Source organism: Oncorhynchus kisutch, linkage group LG2, assembly GCF_002021735.2.
Source record: "Oncorhynchus kisutch isolate 150728-3 linkage group LG2, Okis_V2, whole genome shotgun sequence".
In the NCBI taxonomy this organism is placed as follows: Eukaryota; Metazoa; Chordata; class Actinopteri; order Salmoniformes; family Salmonidae; genus Oncorhynchus; species Oncorhynchus kisutch.
In genome coordinates this window covers 79,618,069-79,634,194 of record NC_034175.2, presented here as the reverse complement: position 1 = coordinate 79,634,194, position 16,126 = coordinate 79,618,069, and the positions used below count along the sequence as shown (strand labels likewise).

The window sequence follows — 16,126 nt, the reverse complement described above, 5'->3', positions numbered from 1 at the left end:
TGTTGCTAACCTTACTTTGCTACCTGCCAACTTGTAGACCTGTAAACATGCTGCTGTGCGGCGTGTTGCTAACCTTACTTTGCTACCTGCCAACTTGTAGACCTGTAAACATGCTGCTGTGCGGCGTGTTGCTAACCTTACTTTGCTACCTGCCAACTTGTAGACCTGTAAACATGCTGCTGTGCGGCGTGTTGCTAACCTTACTTTGCTACCTGCCAACTTGTAGACCTGTAAACATGCTGCTGTGCGGCGTGTTGCTAACCTTACTTTGCTACCTGCCAACTTGTAGACCTGTAAACATGCTGCTGTGCGGCGTGTTGCTAACCTTACTTTGCTACCTGCCAACTTGTAGACCTGTAAACATGCTGCTGTGCGGCGTGTTGCTAACCTTACTTTGCTACCTGCCAACTTGTAGACCTGTAAACATGCTGCTGTGCGGCGTGTTGCTAACCTTACTTTGCTACCTGCCAACTTGTAGACCTGTAAACATGCTGCTGTGCGGCGTGTTGCTAACCTTACTTTGCTACCTGCCAACTTGTAGACCTGTAAACATGCTGCTGTGCGGCGTGTTGCTAACCTTACTTTGCTACCTGCCAACTTGTAGACCTGTAAACATGCTGCTGTGCGGCGTGTTGCTAACCTTACTTTGCTACCTGCCAACTTGTAGACCTGTAAACATGCTGCTGTGCGGCGTGTTGCTAACCTTACTTTGCTACCTGCCAACTTGTAGACCTGTAAACATGCTGCTGTGCGGCGTGTTGCTAACCTTACTTTGCTACCTGCCAACTTGTAGACCTGTAAACATGCTGCTGTGCGGCGTGTTGCTAACCTTACTTTGCTACCTGCCAACTTGTAGACCTGTAAACATGCTGCTGTGCGGCGTGTTGCTAACCTTACTTTGCTACCTGCCAACTTGTAGACCTGTAAACATGCTGCTGTGCGGCGTGTTGCTAACCTTACTTTGCTACCTGCCAACTTGTAGACCTGTAAACATGCTGCTGTGCGGCGTGTTGCTAACCTTACTTTGCTACCTGCCAACTTGTAGACCTGTAAACATGCTGCTGTGCGGCGTGTTGCTAACCTTACTTTGCTACCTGCCAACTTGTAGACCTGTAAACATGCTGCTGTGCGGCGTGTTGCTAACCTTACTTTGCTACCTGCCAACTTGTAGACCTGTAAACATGCTGCTGTGCGGCGTGTTGCTAACCTTACTTTGCTACCTGCCAACTTGTAGACCTGTAAACATGCTGCTGTGCGGCGTGTTGCTAACCTTACTTTGCTACCTGCCAACTTGTAGACCTGTAAACATGCTGCTGTGCGGCGTGTTGCTAACCTTACTTTGCTACCTGCCAACTTGTAGACCTGTAAACATGCTGCTGTGCGGCGTGTTGCTAACCTTACTTTGCTACCTGCCAACTTGTAGACCTGTAAACATGCTGCTGTGCGGCGTGTTGCTAACCTTACTTTGCTACCTGCCAACTTGTAGACCTGTAACATGCTGCTGTGCGGCGTGTTGCTAACCTTACTTTGCTACCTGCCAACTTGTAGACCTGTAAACATGCTGCTGTGCGGCGTGTTGCTAACCTTACTTTGCTACCTGCCAACTTGTAGACCTGTAAACATGCTGCTGTGCGGCGTGTTGCTAACCTTACTTTGCTACCTGCCAACTTGTAGACCTGTAAACATGCTGCTGTGCGGCGTGTTGCTAACCTTACTTTGCTACCTGCCAACTTGTAGACCTGTAAACATGCTGCTGTGCGGCGTGTTGCTAACCTTACTTTGCTACCTGCCAACTTGTAGACCTGTAAACATGCTGCTGTGCGGCGTGTTGCTAACCTTACTTTGCTACCTGCCAACTTGTAGACCTGTAAACATGCTGCTGTGCGGCGTGTTGCTAACCTTACTTTGCTACCTGCCAACTTGTAGACCTGTAAACATGCTGCTGTGCGGCGTGTTGCTAACCTTACTTTGCTACCTGCCAACTTGTAGACCTGTAAACATGCTGCTGTGCGGCGTGTTGCTAACCTTACTTTGCTACCTGCCAACTTGTAGACCTGTAAACATGCTGCTGTGCGGCGTGTTGCTAACCTTACTTTGCTACCTGCCAACTTGTAGACCTGTAAACATGCTGCTGTGCGGCGTGTTGCTAACCTTACTTTGCTACCTGCCAACTTGTAGACCTGTAAACATGCTGCTGTGCGGCGTGTTGCTAACCTTACTTTGCTACCTGCCAACTTGTAGACCTGTAAACATGCTGCTGTGCGGCGTGTTGCTAACCTTACTTTGCTACCTGCCAACTTGTAGACCTGTAAACATGCTGCTGTGCGGCGTGTTGCTAACCTTACTTTGCTACCTGCCAACTTGTAGACCTGTAAACATGCTGCTGTGCGGCGTGTTGCTAACCTTACTTTGCTACCTGCCAACTTGTAGACCTGTAAACATGCTGCTGTGCGGCGTGTTGCTAACCTTACTTTGCTACCTGCCAACTTGTAGACCTGTAAACATGCTGCTGTGCGGCGTGTTGCTAACCTTACTTTGCTACCTGCCAACTTGTAGACCTGTAAACATGCTGCTGTGCGGCGTGTTGCTAACCTTACTTTGCTACCTGCCAACTTGTAGACCTGTAAACATGCTGCTGTGCGGCGTGTTGCTAACCTTACTTTGCTACCTGCCAACTTGTAGACCTGTAAACATGCTGCTGTGCGGCGTGTTGCTAACCTTACTTTGCTACCTGCCAACTTGTAGACCTGTAAACATGCTGCTGTGCGGCGTGTTGCTAACCTTACTTTGCTACCTGCCAACTTGTAGACCTGTAAACATGCTGCTGTGCGGCGTGTTGCTAACCTTACTTTGCTACCTGCCAACTTGTAGACCTGTAAACATGCTGCTGTGCGGCGTGTTGCTAACCTTACTTTGCTACCTGCCAACTTGTAGACCTGTAAACATGCTGCTGTGCGGCGTGTTGCTAACCTTACTTTGCTACCTGCCAACTTGTAGACCTGTAAACATGCTGCTGTGCGGCGTGTTGCTAACCTTACTTTGCTACCTGCCAACTTGTAGACCTGTAAACATGCTGCTGTGCGGCGTGTTGCTAACCTTACTTTGCTACCTGCCAACTTGTAGACCTGTAAACATGCTGCTGTGCGGCGTGTTGCTAACCTTACTTTGCTACCTGCCAACTTGTAGACCTGTAAACATGCTGCTGTGCGGCGTGTTGCTAACCTTACTTTGCTACCTGCCAACTTGTAGACCTGTAAACATGCTGCTGTGCGGCGTGTTGCTAACCTTACTTTGCTACCTGCCAACTTGTAGACCTGTAAACATGCTGCTGTGCGGCGTGTTGCTAACCTTACTTTGCTACCTGCCAACTTGTAGACCTGTAAACATGCTGCTGTGCGGCGTGTTGCTAACCTTACTTTGCTACCTGCCAACTTGTAGACCTGTAAACATGCTGCTGTGCGGCGTGTTGCTAACCTTACTTTGCTACCTGCCAACTTGTAGACCTGTAAACATGCTGCTGTGCGGCGTGTTGCTAACCTTACTTTGCTACCTGCCAACTTGTAGACCTGTAAACATGCTGCTGTGCGGCGTGTTGCTAACCTTACTTTGCTACCTGCCAACTTGTAGACCTGTAAACATGCTGCTGTGCGGCGTGTTGCTAACCTTACTTTGCTACCTGCCAACTTGTAGACCTGTAAACATGCTGCTGTGCGGCGTGTTGCTAACCTTACTTTGCTACCTGCCAACTTGTAGACCTGTAAACATGCTGCTGTGCGGCGTGTTGCTAACCTTACTTTGCTACCTGCCAACTTGTAGACCTGTAAACATGCTGCTGTGCGGCGTGTTGCTAACCTTACTTTGCTACCTGCCAACTTGTAGACCTGTAAACATGCTGCTGTGCGGCGTGTTGCTAACCTTACTTTGCTACCTGCCAACTTGTAGACCTGTAAACATGCTGCTGTGCGGCGTGTTGCTAACCTTACTTTGCTACCTGCCAACTTGTAGACCTGTAAACATGCTGCTGTGCGGCGTGTTGCTAACCTTACTTTGCTACCTGCCAACTTGTAGACCTGTAAACATGCTGCTGTGCGGCGTGTTGCTAACCTTACTTTGCTACCTGCCAACTTGTAGACCTGTAAACATGCTGCTGTGCGGCGTGTTGCTAACCTTACTTTGCTACCTGCCAACTTGTAGACCTGTAAACATGCTGCTGTGCGGCGTGTTGCTAACCTTACTTTGCTACCTGCCAACTTGTAGACCTGTAAACATGCTGCTGTGCGGCGTGTTGCTAACCTTACTTTGCTACCTGCCAACTTGTAGACCTGTAAACATGCTGCTGTGCGGCGTGTTGCTAACCTTACTTTGCTACCTGCCAACTTGTAGACCTGTAAACATGCTGCTGTGCGGCGTGTTGCTAACCTTACTTTGCTACCTGCCAACTTGTAGACCTGTAAACATGCTGCTGTGCGGCGTGTTGCTAACCTTACTTTGCTACCTGCCAACTTGTAGACCTGTAAACATGCTGCTGTGCGGCGTGTTGCTAACCTTACTTTGCTACCTGCCAACTTGTAGACCTGTAAACATGCTGCTGTGCGGCGTGTTGCTAACCTTACTTTGCTACCTGCCAACTTGTAGACCTGTAAACATGCTGCTGTGCGGCGTGTTGCTAACCTTACTTTGCTACCTGCCAACTTGTAGACCTGTAAACATGCTGCTGTGCGGCGTGTTGCTAACCTTACTTTGCTACCTGCCAACTTGTAGACCTGTAAACATGCTGCTGTGCGGCGTGTTGCTAACCTTACTTTGCTACCTGCCAACTTGTAGACCTGTAAACATGCTGCTGTGCGGCGTGTTGCTAACCTTACTTTGCTACCTGCCAACTTGTAGACCTGTAAACATGCTGCTGTGCGGCGTGTTGCTAACCTTACTTTGCTACCTGCCAACTTGTAGACCTGTAAACATGCTGCTGTGCGGCGTGTTGCTAACCTTACTTTGCTACCTGCCAACTTGTAGACCTGTAAACATGCTGCTGTGCGGCGTGTTGCTAACCTTACTTTGCTACCTGCCAACTTGTAGACCTGTAAACATGCTGCTGTGCGGCGTGTTGCTAACCTTACTTTGCTACCTGCCAACTTGTAGACCTGTAAACATGCTGCTGTGCGGCGTGTTGCTAACCTTACTTTGCTACCTGCCAACTTGTAGACCTGTAAACATGCTGCTGTGCGGCGTGTTGCTAACCTTACTTTGCTACCTGCCAACTTGTAGACCTGTAAACATGCTGCTGTGCGGCGTGTTGCTAACCTTACTTTGCTACCTGCCAACTTGTAGACCTGTAAACATGCTGCTGTGCGGCGTGTTGCTAACCTTACTTTGCTACCTGCCAACTTGTAGACCTGTAAACATGCTGCTGTGCGGCGTGTTGCTAACCTTACTTTGCTACCTGCCAACTTGTAGACCTGTAAACATGCTGCTGTGCGGCGTGTTGCTAACCTTACTTTGCTACCTGCCAACTTGTAGACCTGTAAACATGCTGCTGTGCGGCGTGTTGCTAACCTTACTTTGCTACCTGCCAACTTGTAGACCTGTAAACATGCTGCTGTGCGGCGTGTTGCTAACCTTACTTTGCTACCTGCCAACTTGTAGACCTGTAAACATGCTGCTGTGCGGCGTGTTGCTAACCTTACTTTGCTACCTGCCAACTTGTAGACCTGTAAACATGCTGCTGTGCGGCGTGTTGCTAACCTTACTTTGCTACCTGCCAACTTGTAGACCTGTAAACATGCTGCTGTGCGGCGTGTTGCTAACCTTACTTTGCTACCTGCCAACTTGTAGACCTGTAAACATGCTGCTGTGCGGCGTGTTGCTAACCTTACTTTGCTACCTGCCAACTTGTAGACCTGTAAACATGCTGCTGTGCGGCGTGTTGCTAACCTTACTTTGCTACCTGCCAACTTGTAGACCTGTAAACATGCTGCTGTGCGGCGTGTTGCTAACCTTACTTTGCTACCTGCCAACTTGTAGACCTGTAAACATGCTGCTGTGCGGCGTGTTGCTAACCTTACTTTGCTACCTGCCAACTTGTAGACCTGTAAACATGCTGCTGTGCGGCGTGTTGCTAACCTTACTTTGCTACCTGCCAACTTGTAGACCTGTAAACATGCTGCTGTGCGGCGTGTTGCTAACCTTACTTTGCTACCTGCCAACTTGTAGACCTGTAAACATGCTGCTGTGCGGCGTGTTGCTAACCTTACTTTGCTACCTGCCAACTTGTAGACCTGTAAACATGCTGCTGTGCGGCGTGTTGCTAACCTTACTTTGCTACCTGCCAACTTGTAGACCTGTAAACATGCTGCTGTGCGGCGTGTTGCTAACCTTACTTTGCTACCTGCCAACTTGTAGACCTGTAAACATGCTGCTGTGCGGCGTGTTGCTAACCTTACTTTGCTACCTGCCAACTTGTAGACCTGTAAACATGCTGCTGTGCGGCGTGTTGCTAACCTTACTTTGCTACCTGCCAACTTGTCGGTTTTTACTTTTTAATTACCGTTTTATATATTTTTTTAAATGCTGTAGGAATCCGGTGTCGCTCATTCAGCCAAAATAAACTTTCAACCGGTTCTCCTCATTAAGCAACAGGTCAGAGACCGAGCCTTCTCTGGTCTCTCTTCCTCCCGCTACGGGGTCTGAGATGCCGAAGCCTTCCACCATTAGCTCTGACAAATTAAAAACCTGAGTCATTGGCGAAATCATTACCATTAAGTATTAGACTTAAAACAAATCATCCAGTAATCATACACTGTTTACCAGGGGGCTGGGCTACCGACGTTAAGGCTAATCTAAAGATGGTGCTGGCTAAAGCTAAAACCGGCGAGTGTAGAGAGTATAGAGATATTGTTATCCACGTCGGCACCAACGATGTTAGGATGAAACAGTCAGAGATCACCAAGCGCAACATAGCTTCAGTGTGTAAATCAGTTAGAAAGATGTTTCGGCATCAAGTAATTGTCTCTGGCCACCTCCCAGTTAGGGGGAGTGATGAGCTCTACAGCAGTCTCACAACTCAATCGCTGATTGAAACTGTTTTCTGCCCCTCCCAAAATATAGAATTTGTAGATAATTGGCCCTCTTTCTGGGACTCACCCACAAACAGGACCAAGCCTGGCCTGCTAAGGAGTGACGGACTCCATCCTAGCTGTAGGGGTGCTCTCATCTTATCTACGAACATAGACAGGGGTCTAACTCCCCTAGCTCCACAATGAGAGATGGTGCAGGCCAAGCAGCAAACTGTTAGCCAGCCTGCCAGCTTAGTTGAGTCTGCCACTAGCACAGTCAGTGTAGTCAGCTCAGCTATCCCCATTGAGTGTCTGTGCATCTATATAGATTGGGCAAAACAAACCATGGCGGTGTTCGCCTTATTCTCACTAGAATAAAGACCTTAAGCCTGATGAATGTACTGTGTTAAATGAGGCCTCACCTCCTGGTTACACTAGTGACCATATCCCCCGTGCATCCCGCAAAGGCGGAGGTGTTTCTAACATTCACGATAGAACATTTCAATTTACAAAAAAACCGACTGCATTTTCGTCTTTTGAGCTTCTAGTCATGAAATCTATGCAGCCTACTCAATCACTTTTTATAGGTACTGTTTACAGGACTCCTGGGCCATACACAGAGTTCCTCACTGAGTTCCCTGAATTCCTATCGGACCTTGTAGTCGGCCTATATCGAATATCCAATTCCTCTCAACATTTTGAAAAAGCTGTTGCGCAGCAACTTACTGCATTCCTGAAGACAACCAACGAAACGCTTCAGTCTGGTTTTAGACCCCATCATAGCACTGAGACTGCACTCATGAAGGTGGTAACTGACCTATTAATGGCATCAGACCAAGGCTCTGCATCTGTCCTCGTGCTCCTAGACCTTAGTGCTGCTTTTGATACCATCGATCTGCTTTCACTGCTATGCGGACAACACACAGCTGTACATTTCGATGAAACATGGTGAAGCCCCAAAATTGCCCTCCCTGGAAGCCTGTGTTTCATAAGGAAGTGGATGGCTTCAAATGTTTTACATTTAAACTCGGACAAAACAGAGATGCTAGTTCTAGGTCCCAAGAAACAAAGAGATCTTCTATTGGATCTGACTATTAATCTTGATGGTTGTACAGTCGTCTCAAATAAAGTACCTCGGCATTACTCTGGACCCTGATCTCTCTTTAGACGAACATATCAAGACTGTTTCAAGGACAGCTTTTTTCCATCTACGTAACATTGCAAAAATCTGAAACTTTTTGTCCAAAAATGATGTAGAAAAATGAATCTATGCTTTTGTCACTTCTAGATTAGACTACTGCAATGCTCTACTTTCCAGCTACCCGGATAAAGCACTAAATAAACCTCAGTTAGTGCTAAACACGGCTGCTAGAATCTTGACTAGAACCAAAAAATGTGAACATATTACTCCAGTGCTAGCCTCTGGCTTCCTGTTAAGGCAAGGGCTGATTTCAAGGTTTGACTGCTAACCTACAAAGCATTACATGGGCTTGCTCCTACCTATCTTTCCGATTTGGGCCTGCCGTACATACCTACACGTACGCTACGGTCACAAGATGCAGGCCTCCTTACTGTCACTAGAATTTCTAAGCAAACAGCTGGAGGCAGGGCTTTCTCCTATAGAGCTCCGTTTTTATGGAATGGTCTGCCTACCCATGTGAGAGACGCAGATTCGTCTCGACCTTTAAGTCTTTATTGAAGACTCCTCTCTTCAGTAGGTCCTATGACTGAGTGTAGTCTGGCCCAGGAGTGTGAAGGTGAACGGAAAGGCTCTGGAGCAATGAACCGCCCTTGCTGTCTCTGCCTGGCCAGTTCCCCTCTCTCCACTGGGATTCTCTGCCTCTAACCCTATTACAGGGGCTGAGTCACTGGCTTACTGGTGCTCTTCCATGCCGTCCCTAGGAGGGGTGCGTCACTTGAGTGGGTTGAGTCACTGACGTGATCTTCCTGTCCGGGTTGGCGACCCCTTGGGTTCGTGCCGTGGGGGAGAACTTCGTGGGCTATACTCGGCCTTGTCTCAGGATAGTAAGTGGGTGATTGAAGATATCCCTCTAGTGGTGTGGGGGCTGTGCCTTGGCAAAGTGGGTGTGGTTAAATCCTGCCTGGTTGGCCTTGTCTGGGGGTATCGTTGGATGGGGCCACAGTGTCTCCGGACCCCTCCTGTCTCAGCCTCCAGTATTTATGCTGGTCAGTCTGTTATATCTGGAGTATTTCTCCTGTCTTATCCAGTGTCCTGTGTTAATTTAAGTGTGCTCTCTGTAATTCTCTCTTTCCCTCTTTCTTTCTTTCTCTCGTCGTGCTGCTGCTCCAGTTTCAACTGTTCTGCCTGCGTCTATGGAACCCTGACCTGTTCACTGGACGTGCTACCTGTCCCAGACCTGCTGTTTTCAACTCTCTAGAGACAGCAGGAGTGGTAGAGATACTCTTAATGATCGGCTATGAAAAGCCAACTGACATTTACTCCTGAGGTGCTGACCTGTTGCCCCCTCGACAACTACTGTGATTATTATTATTTGACCCTGCTGGTCATCTATGAACATTTGAACATCTTGGCCATGTTCTGTTATAATCTCCACCCGGCACAGCCAGAAGAGGACTGGCCACTGCTCATAGCCTGGTTCCTCTCTAGGTTTCTTCCTAGGTTTTGGCCTTTCTAGGGGTTTTTTCCTAGCCACCGTGCTTCTACACCTGCATTGCTTGCTGTTTGGGGATTTAGGCTGGGTTTCTGTACAGAGATATCAGCTGATGTAGGAAGGGCTTTATAAATTCATTTGATTGAGGTAGTTGGTGACTGAGTCTGTACACTCAGTAGTTGTGACTTGCTATAGTGACTGGTGTGTGTATGTGCGTGCGTGCGTGTGTGTGTGTGTGTGTGTAAGTTGATTTAGGATGTATAAACGGCTGAAATGAATTGAGCATTACTTTACATGCAACACTGTGGGAAGAACAGCACAGTGAAACCAAACACAGAGAGAGAGGTAGCTGGCTCTTACGAGGAGATAGTAATCTTGGTCCCTGTCTCTTCTTCTATCTTCTTCAGGTTTCTTCCCTCCTTACCGATCAGTCGTCCCACCAGACTGTTGTGGGCCAGGATCTTCAGAGGAATCTCCTCCTCCCTGTAGGACGAGAGGGTCAATAACAGCTGTATTGAATAAAAGGCCACGGCTCCAGACCATTGATGTGGCATGAGGAATGTTATGTTGGGGTGGGATGAGTTGGCATGTGTGTGCGTGCACGCACGCTTGTGTGTGTCAGAATGAACTGGCTGGGAAGTGAAACACTGATTAGAATGTGAAAGCTTCATGTGGGCTGAGGGAGGAAGGAGAGGAGACAGAGAGGGGGGATACGGAGGAGGAGGAGTTGTTAGAGGAGGGGGTGGAGGAGAGGATAGAGGTGAAAGAAGGGGAGGAGGTGGGGGTAGTATGGGTTTGTAGTAGTTAGGGTGTTTGGGTAGTAATGGTGTAGTAGTGAGGGTGTTGGGGTAGTAATGGTGTAGTAGTGACGGTGTTGGGGAGTAGTAATGGTGTAGTAGGTTTGTAGTAGTGAGGGTGTTGGGGTAGTAACGGTGTAGTAGTGACGGTGTTGGGGGGTAGTAATGGTGTAGTAGGTTTGTAGTAGTGAGGGTGTTGGGGTAGTAATGGTGTAGTATGGGTTTGTAGTAGTGAGGGCGTTGGGGGTAGTAATGATGTTGTAGGGGTGTAGTATTAATGGTGTAGTAGTGACTGTGTTGGGGGGTAGTAATGGTGTAGTAATGGTGTAGTAGGGGTGTAGTAGCGATGGTGTAGTAGTGACGGCGTTGGGGGGTGTAGTATTAATGGTGTAGTAGTGACTGTGTTGGGGGGTAGTAATGGTGTAGTAATGGTGTAGTAGGGGTGTAGTAGCGATGGTGTAGTAGTGACGGCGTTGGGGGGTAGTAATGGTGTACTAGGGGTGTAGTAGTAATGGTGTAGTAGTGAAGGCGTTGGGGGGTAGTAATGGTGTAATAGGGGTGTAGTAGTAATGGTGTAGTAGTGACGGCGTTGGGGGGTAGTAATGGTGTAGTAGGGGTGTAGTATTAATGGTGTAGTAGGTTTGTAGTAGTGAGGGTGTTGGTAGTAGGGGTGTAGTAGTGAGGTTGTAGTAATGGTGTAGTGTGTAGTAGAGGTGTAGTAATGGTGTGGGGTGTAGTGTAGATGTAGTGGTAAGGGTGTGGTAATGGTGTAGTAGGGGTATAGTGTGTAGTAGTAAGGGTGTAGTGTGTAGTAGGGGTGTAGTAATGGTGTAGGGGTGTAGTGTAGGTGTATTAGTGAGGGTGACAGACTTCTCCCCATCTTAGCTACTGTTGTATCAATATGTTTTGACCATGACAGTTTACAATCCAGGGATACTCCAAACAGTTTAGTCTCCTCAACTTGCTCAATTTCCACATTATTCATTGCCAGATTTAGTTGAGGTTAAGAGTTTAGTGAATGATTAGTCCCAAATATAATGCTTTTAGTTTTAGAAATATTTAGGACTAACTTATTCTTTGCCACCCACTCTGAAACTAACTGCAGCTCTTTGTTGAGTGTTGCAGTCATTTCAGTCGCTGCAGTAGCTGACGTGTATAGTGTTGAGTCATCCACATACATAGACAGAATGGCTTTGGCATGTTGGAAGTAAGTAAAGACTGAAAAAGGCAAGGGCCCTGGGGATTTCCGGATTCTGCCTGGATCATTTTTGGAGAGGCTTCCATGAAAGAACAGCCTCTGTGTTCTGTTACAAAGGTAACTCTTTATCCACAATATGGCAGGGGGTGTAAAGACATATATGTAGCTTTAGAAATAAGGGTCATTAAATCAATAACTTGCTAACATCAGATAACATTCATATATTAGCCATTTCTGAGACTCACTAAGTGCCTTGCGAAAGTATTCGGCCCCCTTGAACTTTGCGACCTTTTGCCACATTTCAGGCTTCAAACATAAAGATATAAAACTGTATTTTTTTGTGAAGAATCAACAACAAGTGGGACACAATCATGAAGTGGAACGACATTTATTGGATATTTCAAAATTAATTGGATATTTCAAAATTGGGCGTGCAAAATTATTCAGCCCCTTTACTTTCAGTGCAACAAACTCTCTCCAGAAGTTCAGTGAGGATCTCTGAATGATCCAATGTTGACCTAAATGACTAATGATGATAAATACAATCCACCTGTGTGTAATCAAGTCTCCGTATAAATGCACCTGCACTGTGATAGTCTCAGAGGTCCGTTAAAAGCGCAGAGAGCATCATGAAGAACAAGGAACACACCAGGCAGGTCCGAGATACTGTTGTGAAGAAGTTTAAAGCCGGATTTGGATACAAAAAGATTTCCCAAGCTTTAAACATTCCAAGGAGCACTGTGCAAGCGATAATATTGAAATGGAAGGAGTATCAGACCACTGCAAATCTACCAAGACCTGGCCGTCCCTCTAAACTTTCAGCTCATACAAGGAGAAGACTGATCAGAGATGCAGCCAAGAGGCCCATGATCACTCTGGATGAACTGCAGAGATCTACAACTGAGGTGGGAGACTCTGTCCATAGGACAACAATCAGTCGTATATTGCACAAATCTGGCCTTTATGGAAGAGTGGCAAGAAGAAAGCCATTTCTTAAAGATATCCATAAAAAGTGTTGTTTAAAGTTTGCCACAAGCCACCTGGGAAACACACCAAACATGTGGAAGAAGGTGCTCTGGTCAGATGAAACCAAAATGGAACTTTTTGGCAACAATGCAAAACGTTATGTTTGGCGTAAAAGCAACACAGCTCATCACCCTGAACACACCATCCCCACTGTCAAACATGGTGGTGGCAGCATCATGGTTTGGGCCTGCTTTTCTTCAGCAGGGACAGGGAAGATGGTTCAAATTGATGGGAAGATGGATGGAGCCAAATACAGGACCATTCTGGAAGAAAACCTGATGGAGTCTGCAAAAGACCTGAGACTGGGACGGAGATTTGTCTTCCAACAAGACAATGATCCAAAACATAAAGCAAAATCTACAATGGAATGGTTCAAAAATAAACATATCCAGGTGTTAGAATGGCCAAGTCAAAGTCCAGACCTGAATCCAATCGAGAATCTGTGGAAAGAACTGAAAACTGCTGTTCACAAATTGCTCTCCATCCAACCTCACTGAGCTCGAGCTGTTTTGCAAGGAGGAATGGGAAACATTTTCAGTCTCTCGATGTGTAAAACTGATAGAGACATACCCCAAGCGACTTACAGCTGTAATCGCAGCAAAAGGTGGCGCTACAAAGTATTAACTTAAGGGGGCTGAATAATTTTGCACGCCCAATTTTTCAGTTTTTGTTTTGTTAAAAAAGTTTGAAATATCCAATAAATGTCGTTCCACCTCATGATTGTGTCCCACTTGTTGTTGATTCTTCACAAAAAAATACAGTTTTATATCTTTATGTTTGAAGCCTGAAATGTGGCAAAAGGTCGCAAAGTTCAAGGGGGCCGAATACTTTCGCAAGGCACTGTAATTAATTTGATGATACTGCAGTAGCAATACAATATAAGATCTGTAGAAGAGACAGACATGCTTATAGGGGAGGTGTTGTGTATATTCAGAGCCATATCCCTGTAATGCTTATAGGGGAGGTGTTGTATATATTCAGAGCCATATCCCTGTAATGTTTATAGGGGAGGTGTTATATATATTCAGAGCCATATCCCTGTAATGTTTATAGGGGAGGTGTTGTATATATTCAGAGCCATATCCCTGTAATGCTTATAGGGGAGGTGTTGTATATATTCAGAGCCATATCCCTGTAATGTTTATAGGGGAGGTGTTGCTGTATATATTCAGTCATATCCCTGTAATGCTTATAGGGGAGGTGTTGTATATATTCAGAGCCATATCCCTGTAATGCTTATAGGGGAGGTGTTGTGTATATTCAGAGCCATATCCCTGTAATGCTTATAGGGGAGGTGTTGTGTATATTCAGAGCCATATCCCTGTAATGCTTATAGGGGAGGTGTTGTGTATATTCAGAGCCATATCCCTGTAATGCTTATAGGGGAGGTGTTGTGTATATTCAGAGCCATATCCCTGTAATGCTTATAGGGGAGGTGTTGTATATATTCAGAACCATATCCCTGTAATGTTTATAGGGGAGGTGTTGTATATATTCAGAGCCATTTCCCTGTAATGTTTATAGGGGAGGTGTTGTATATATTCAGAACCATATCCCTGTAATGTTTATAGGGGAGGTGTTGTATATATTCAGAGCCATATCCCTGTAATGTTTATAGGGGAGGTGTTGTATATATTCAGAGCCATATCCCTGTAATGCTTATGGGGGAGGTGTTGCTGTATATATTCAGAGCCATATCCCTGTAATGCTTATGGGGGAGGTGTTGCTGTATATATTCAGAGCCATATCCCTGTAATGCTTATGGGGGAGGTGTTGCTGTATATATTCAGAGCCATATCCCTGTAATGCTTATGGGGGAGGGGTGTTGTATATATTCAGTCATATCCCTGTAATGTTTATGGGGGAGGTGTTGTATATATTCAGAGTCATATCCCTGTAATGTTTATGGGGGAGGGGTGTTGTATATATTCAGAGCCATATCCCTGTAATGTTTATGGGGGAGGTGCTGTATATATTCAGAGCCATATCCCTGTAATGTTTATGGGGGAGGTGTTGTATATATTCAGAGTCATATCCCTGTAATGTTTATAGGGGAGGTGTTGTGTATATTCAGAGCCATATCCCTGTAATGTTTATAGGGGAGGGGTGTTGTATATATTCAGAGTCATATCCCTGTAATGTTTATAGGGGAGGTGTTGCTGTATATATTCAGAGCCATATCCCTGTAATGTTTATAGGGGAGGTGTTGTATATATTCAGAGCCATATCCCTGTAATGTTTATGGGGGAGGTGCTGTATATATTCAGAGCCATATCCCTGTAATGTTTATAGGGGAGGTGTTGCTGTATATATTCAGAGCCATATCCCTGTAATGTTTATAGGGGAGGTGTTGCTGTATATATTCAGTCATATCCCTGTAATGCTTATGGGGGAGGTGTTGCTGTATATATTCAGAGCCGTATAAATGCTTAGAGAAGATCTTAAGTGTTATTGAAGTGTTGTGGTGGCAGGTTCACTTGGCTCTTCATCTAAAGCCTTTTCTTTTGGGGTGTTGCTATAGGCCACCAAGTGCTAACGGTCAATATCTAAATAATATGTGTGAAATAACAAAGAGTTGCAGTCGGTTTTGGAATGGGTGTCTAGTAATAAACTGGTCCTGAACATCTCTTAAAGTAAGAGCATTTGGTAAAAATCCTTCCCTAAGTTCGAGACCTCAGCTGAACCTGGTAATGAATGGTGTGGTGTGGCTGTTGAACAAGTTGAGGAGACTCAATTACTACGTGTGCCTTTTTATTCATCAAGTTCTGTCCGTGAGCTGTTCTTGTCTATTTAATGTTCTGTATTATGTCATGTTTTTCCAGCAGCAGACTATGATAATGTCAAAAGCCACACTGAAGTCTAGCAAAACAGCCCCCACAATCATTTTTATAAACCAATTCCTCTCAGCCAATCATCAGTCATTTGTGTAAGTGCTGTGCTTGTGGAATGTCCTTCCCTACATGCGTGCTGAAAGTCTGTTGTCAATTTGTTTACTGTGAAATACCATTGAATCTGGTCAACAACAAAAAATCCAGAAGTTTACTAAGGGTTGGTAACAGGCTGATTGGTTGGCTATTTGAGCCAGTAAAGGGGGCTTTACTATTCTTAGGTAGCAGAATGACTTTAGCTTCCCTCCAGGCCTGAGAGCACACACTCTATTAGGCTTAAATTGAAGATGTGCAATACCGTACTCTATTATCCTCAGTCATTTTCCAAATCTTCAGACCCCGGTGGCTTGTCATTGTTGATAGACAACAATACGTGTTTCACCTCTTCCACACTAACTTTACGGAATTCAAAATTACAATGTTTGTCTTTCATAATGTAGTCAGATATACTTGGATGTGTAGTGTTAGTGTTTGTCTATCATAATGTCGTCAGATATACTTGGATGTGTAGTGTTAGTGTTTGTCTTTCATA

The 16,126-nt window shown here is 45.8% G+C and overlaps 1 protein-coding gene across 3 annotated transcripts in view; it reads right to left on the bottom strand.

Moving 5' to 3' along the window:
* Positions 1-16,126, bottom strand: part of igf2bp2a (insulin-like growth factor 2 mRNA binding protein 2a) — a 123,324-nt gene that overhangs the window by 49,884 nt on the left and 57,314 nt on the right. For all 3 annotated transcript variants that reach the window (XM_031801852.1, XM_031801860.1, XM_031801856.1), the window contains one exon: positions 10,046-10,168. In XM_031801852.1, the coding sequence (XP_031657712.1) occupies positions 10,046-10,168 (123 nt within the window). The remainder of the gene's footprint in view (positions 1-10,045; positions 10,169-16,126) is intronic.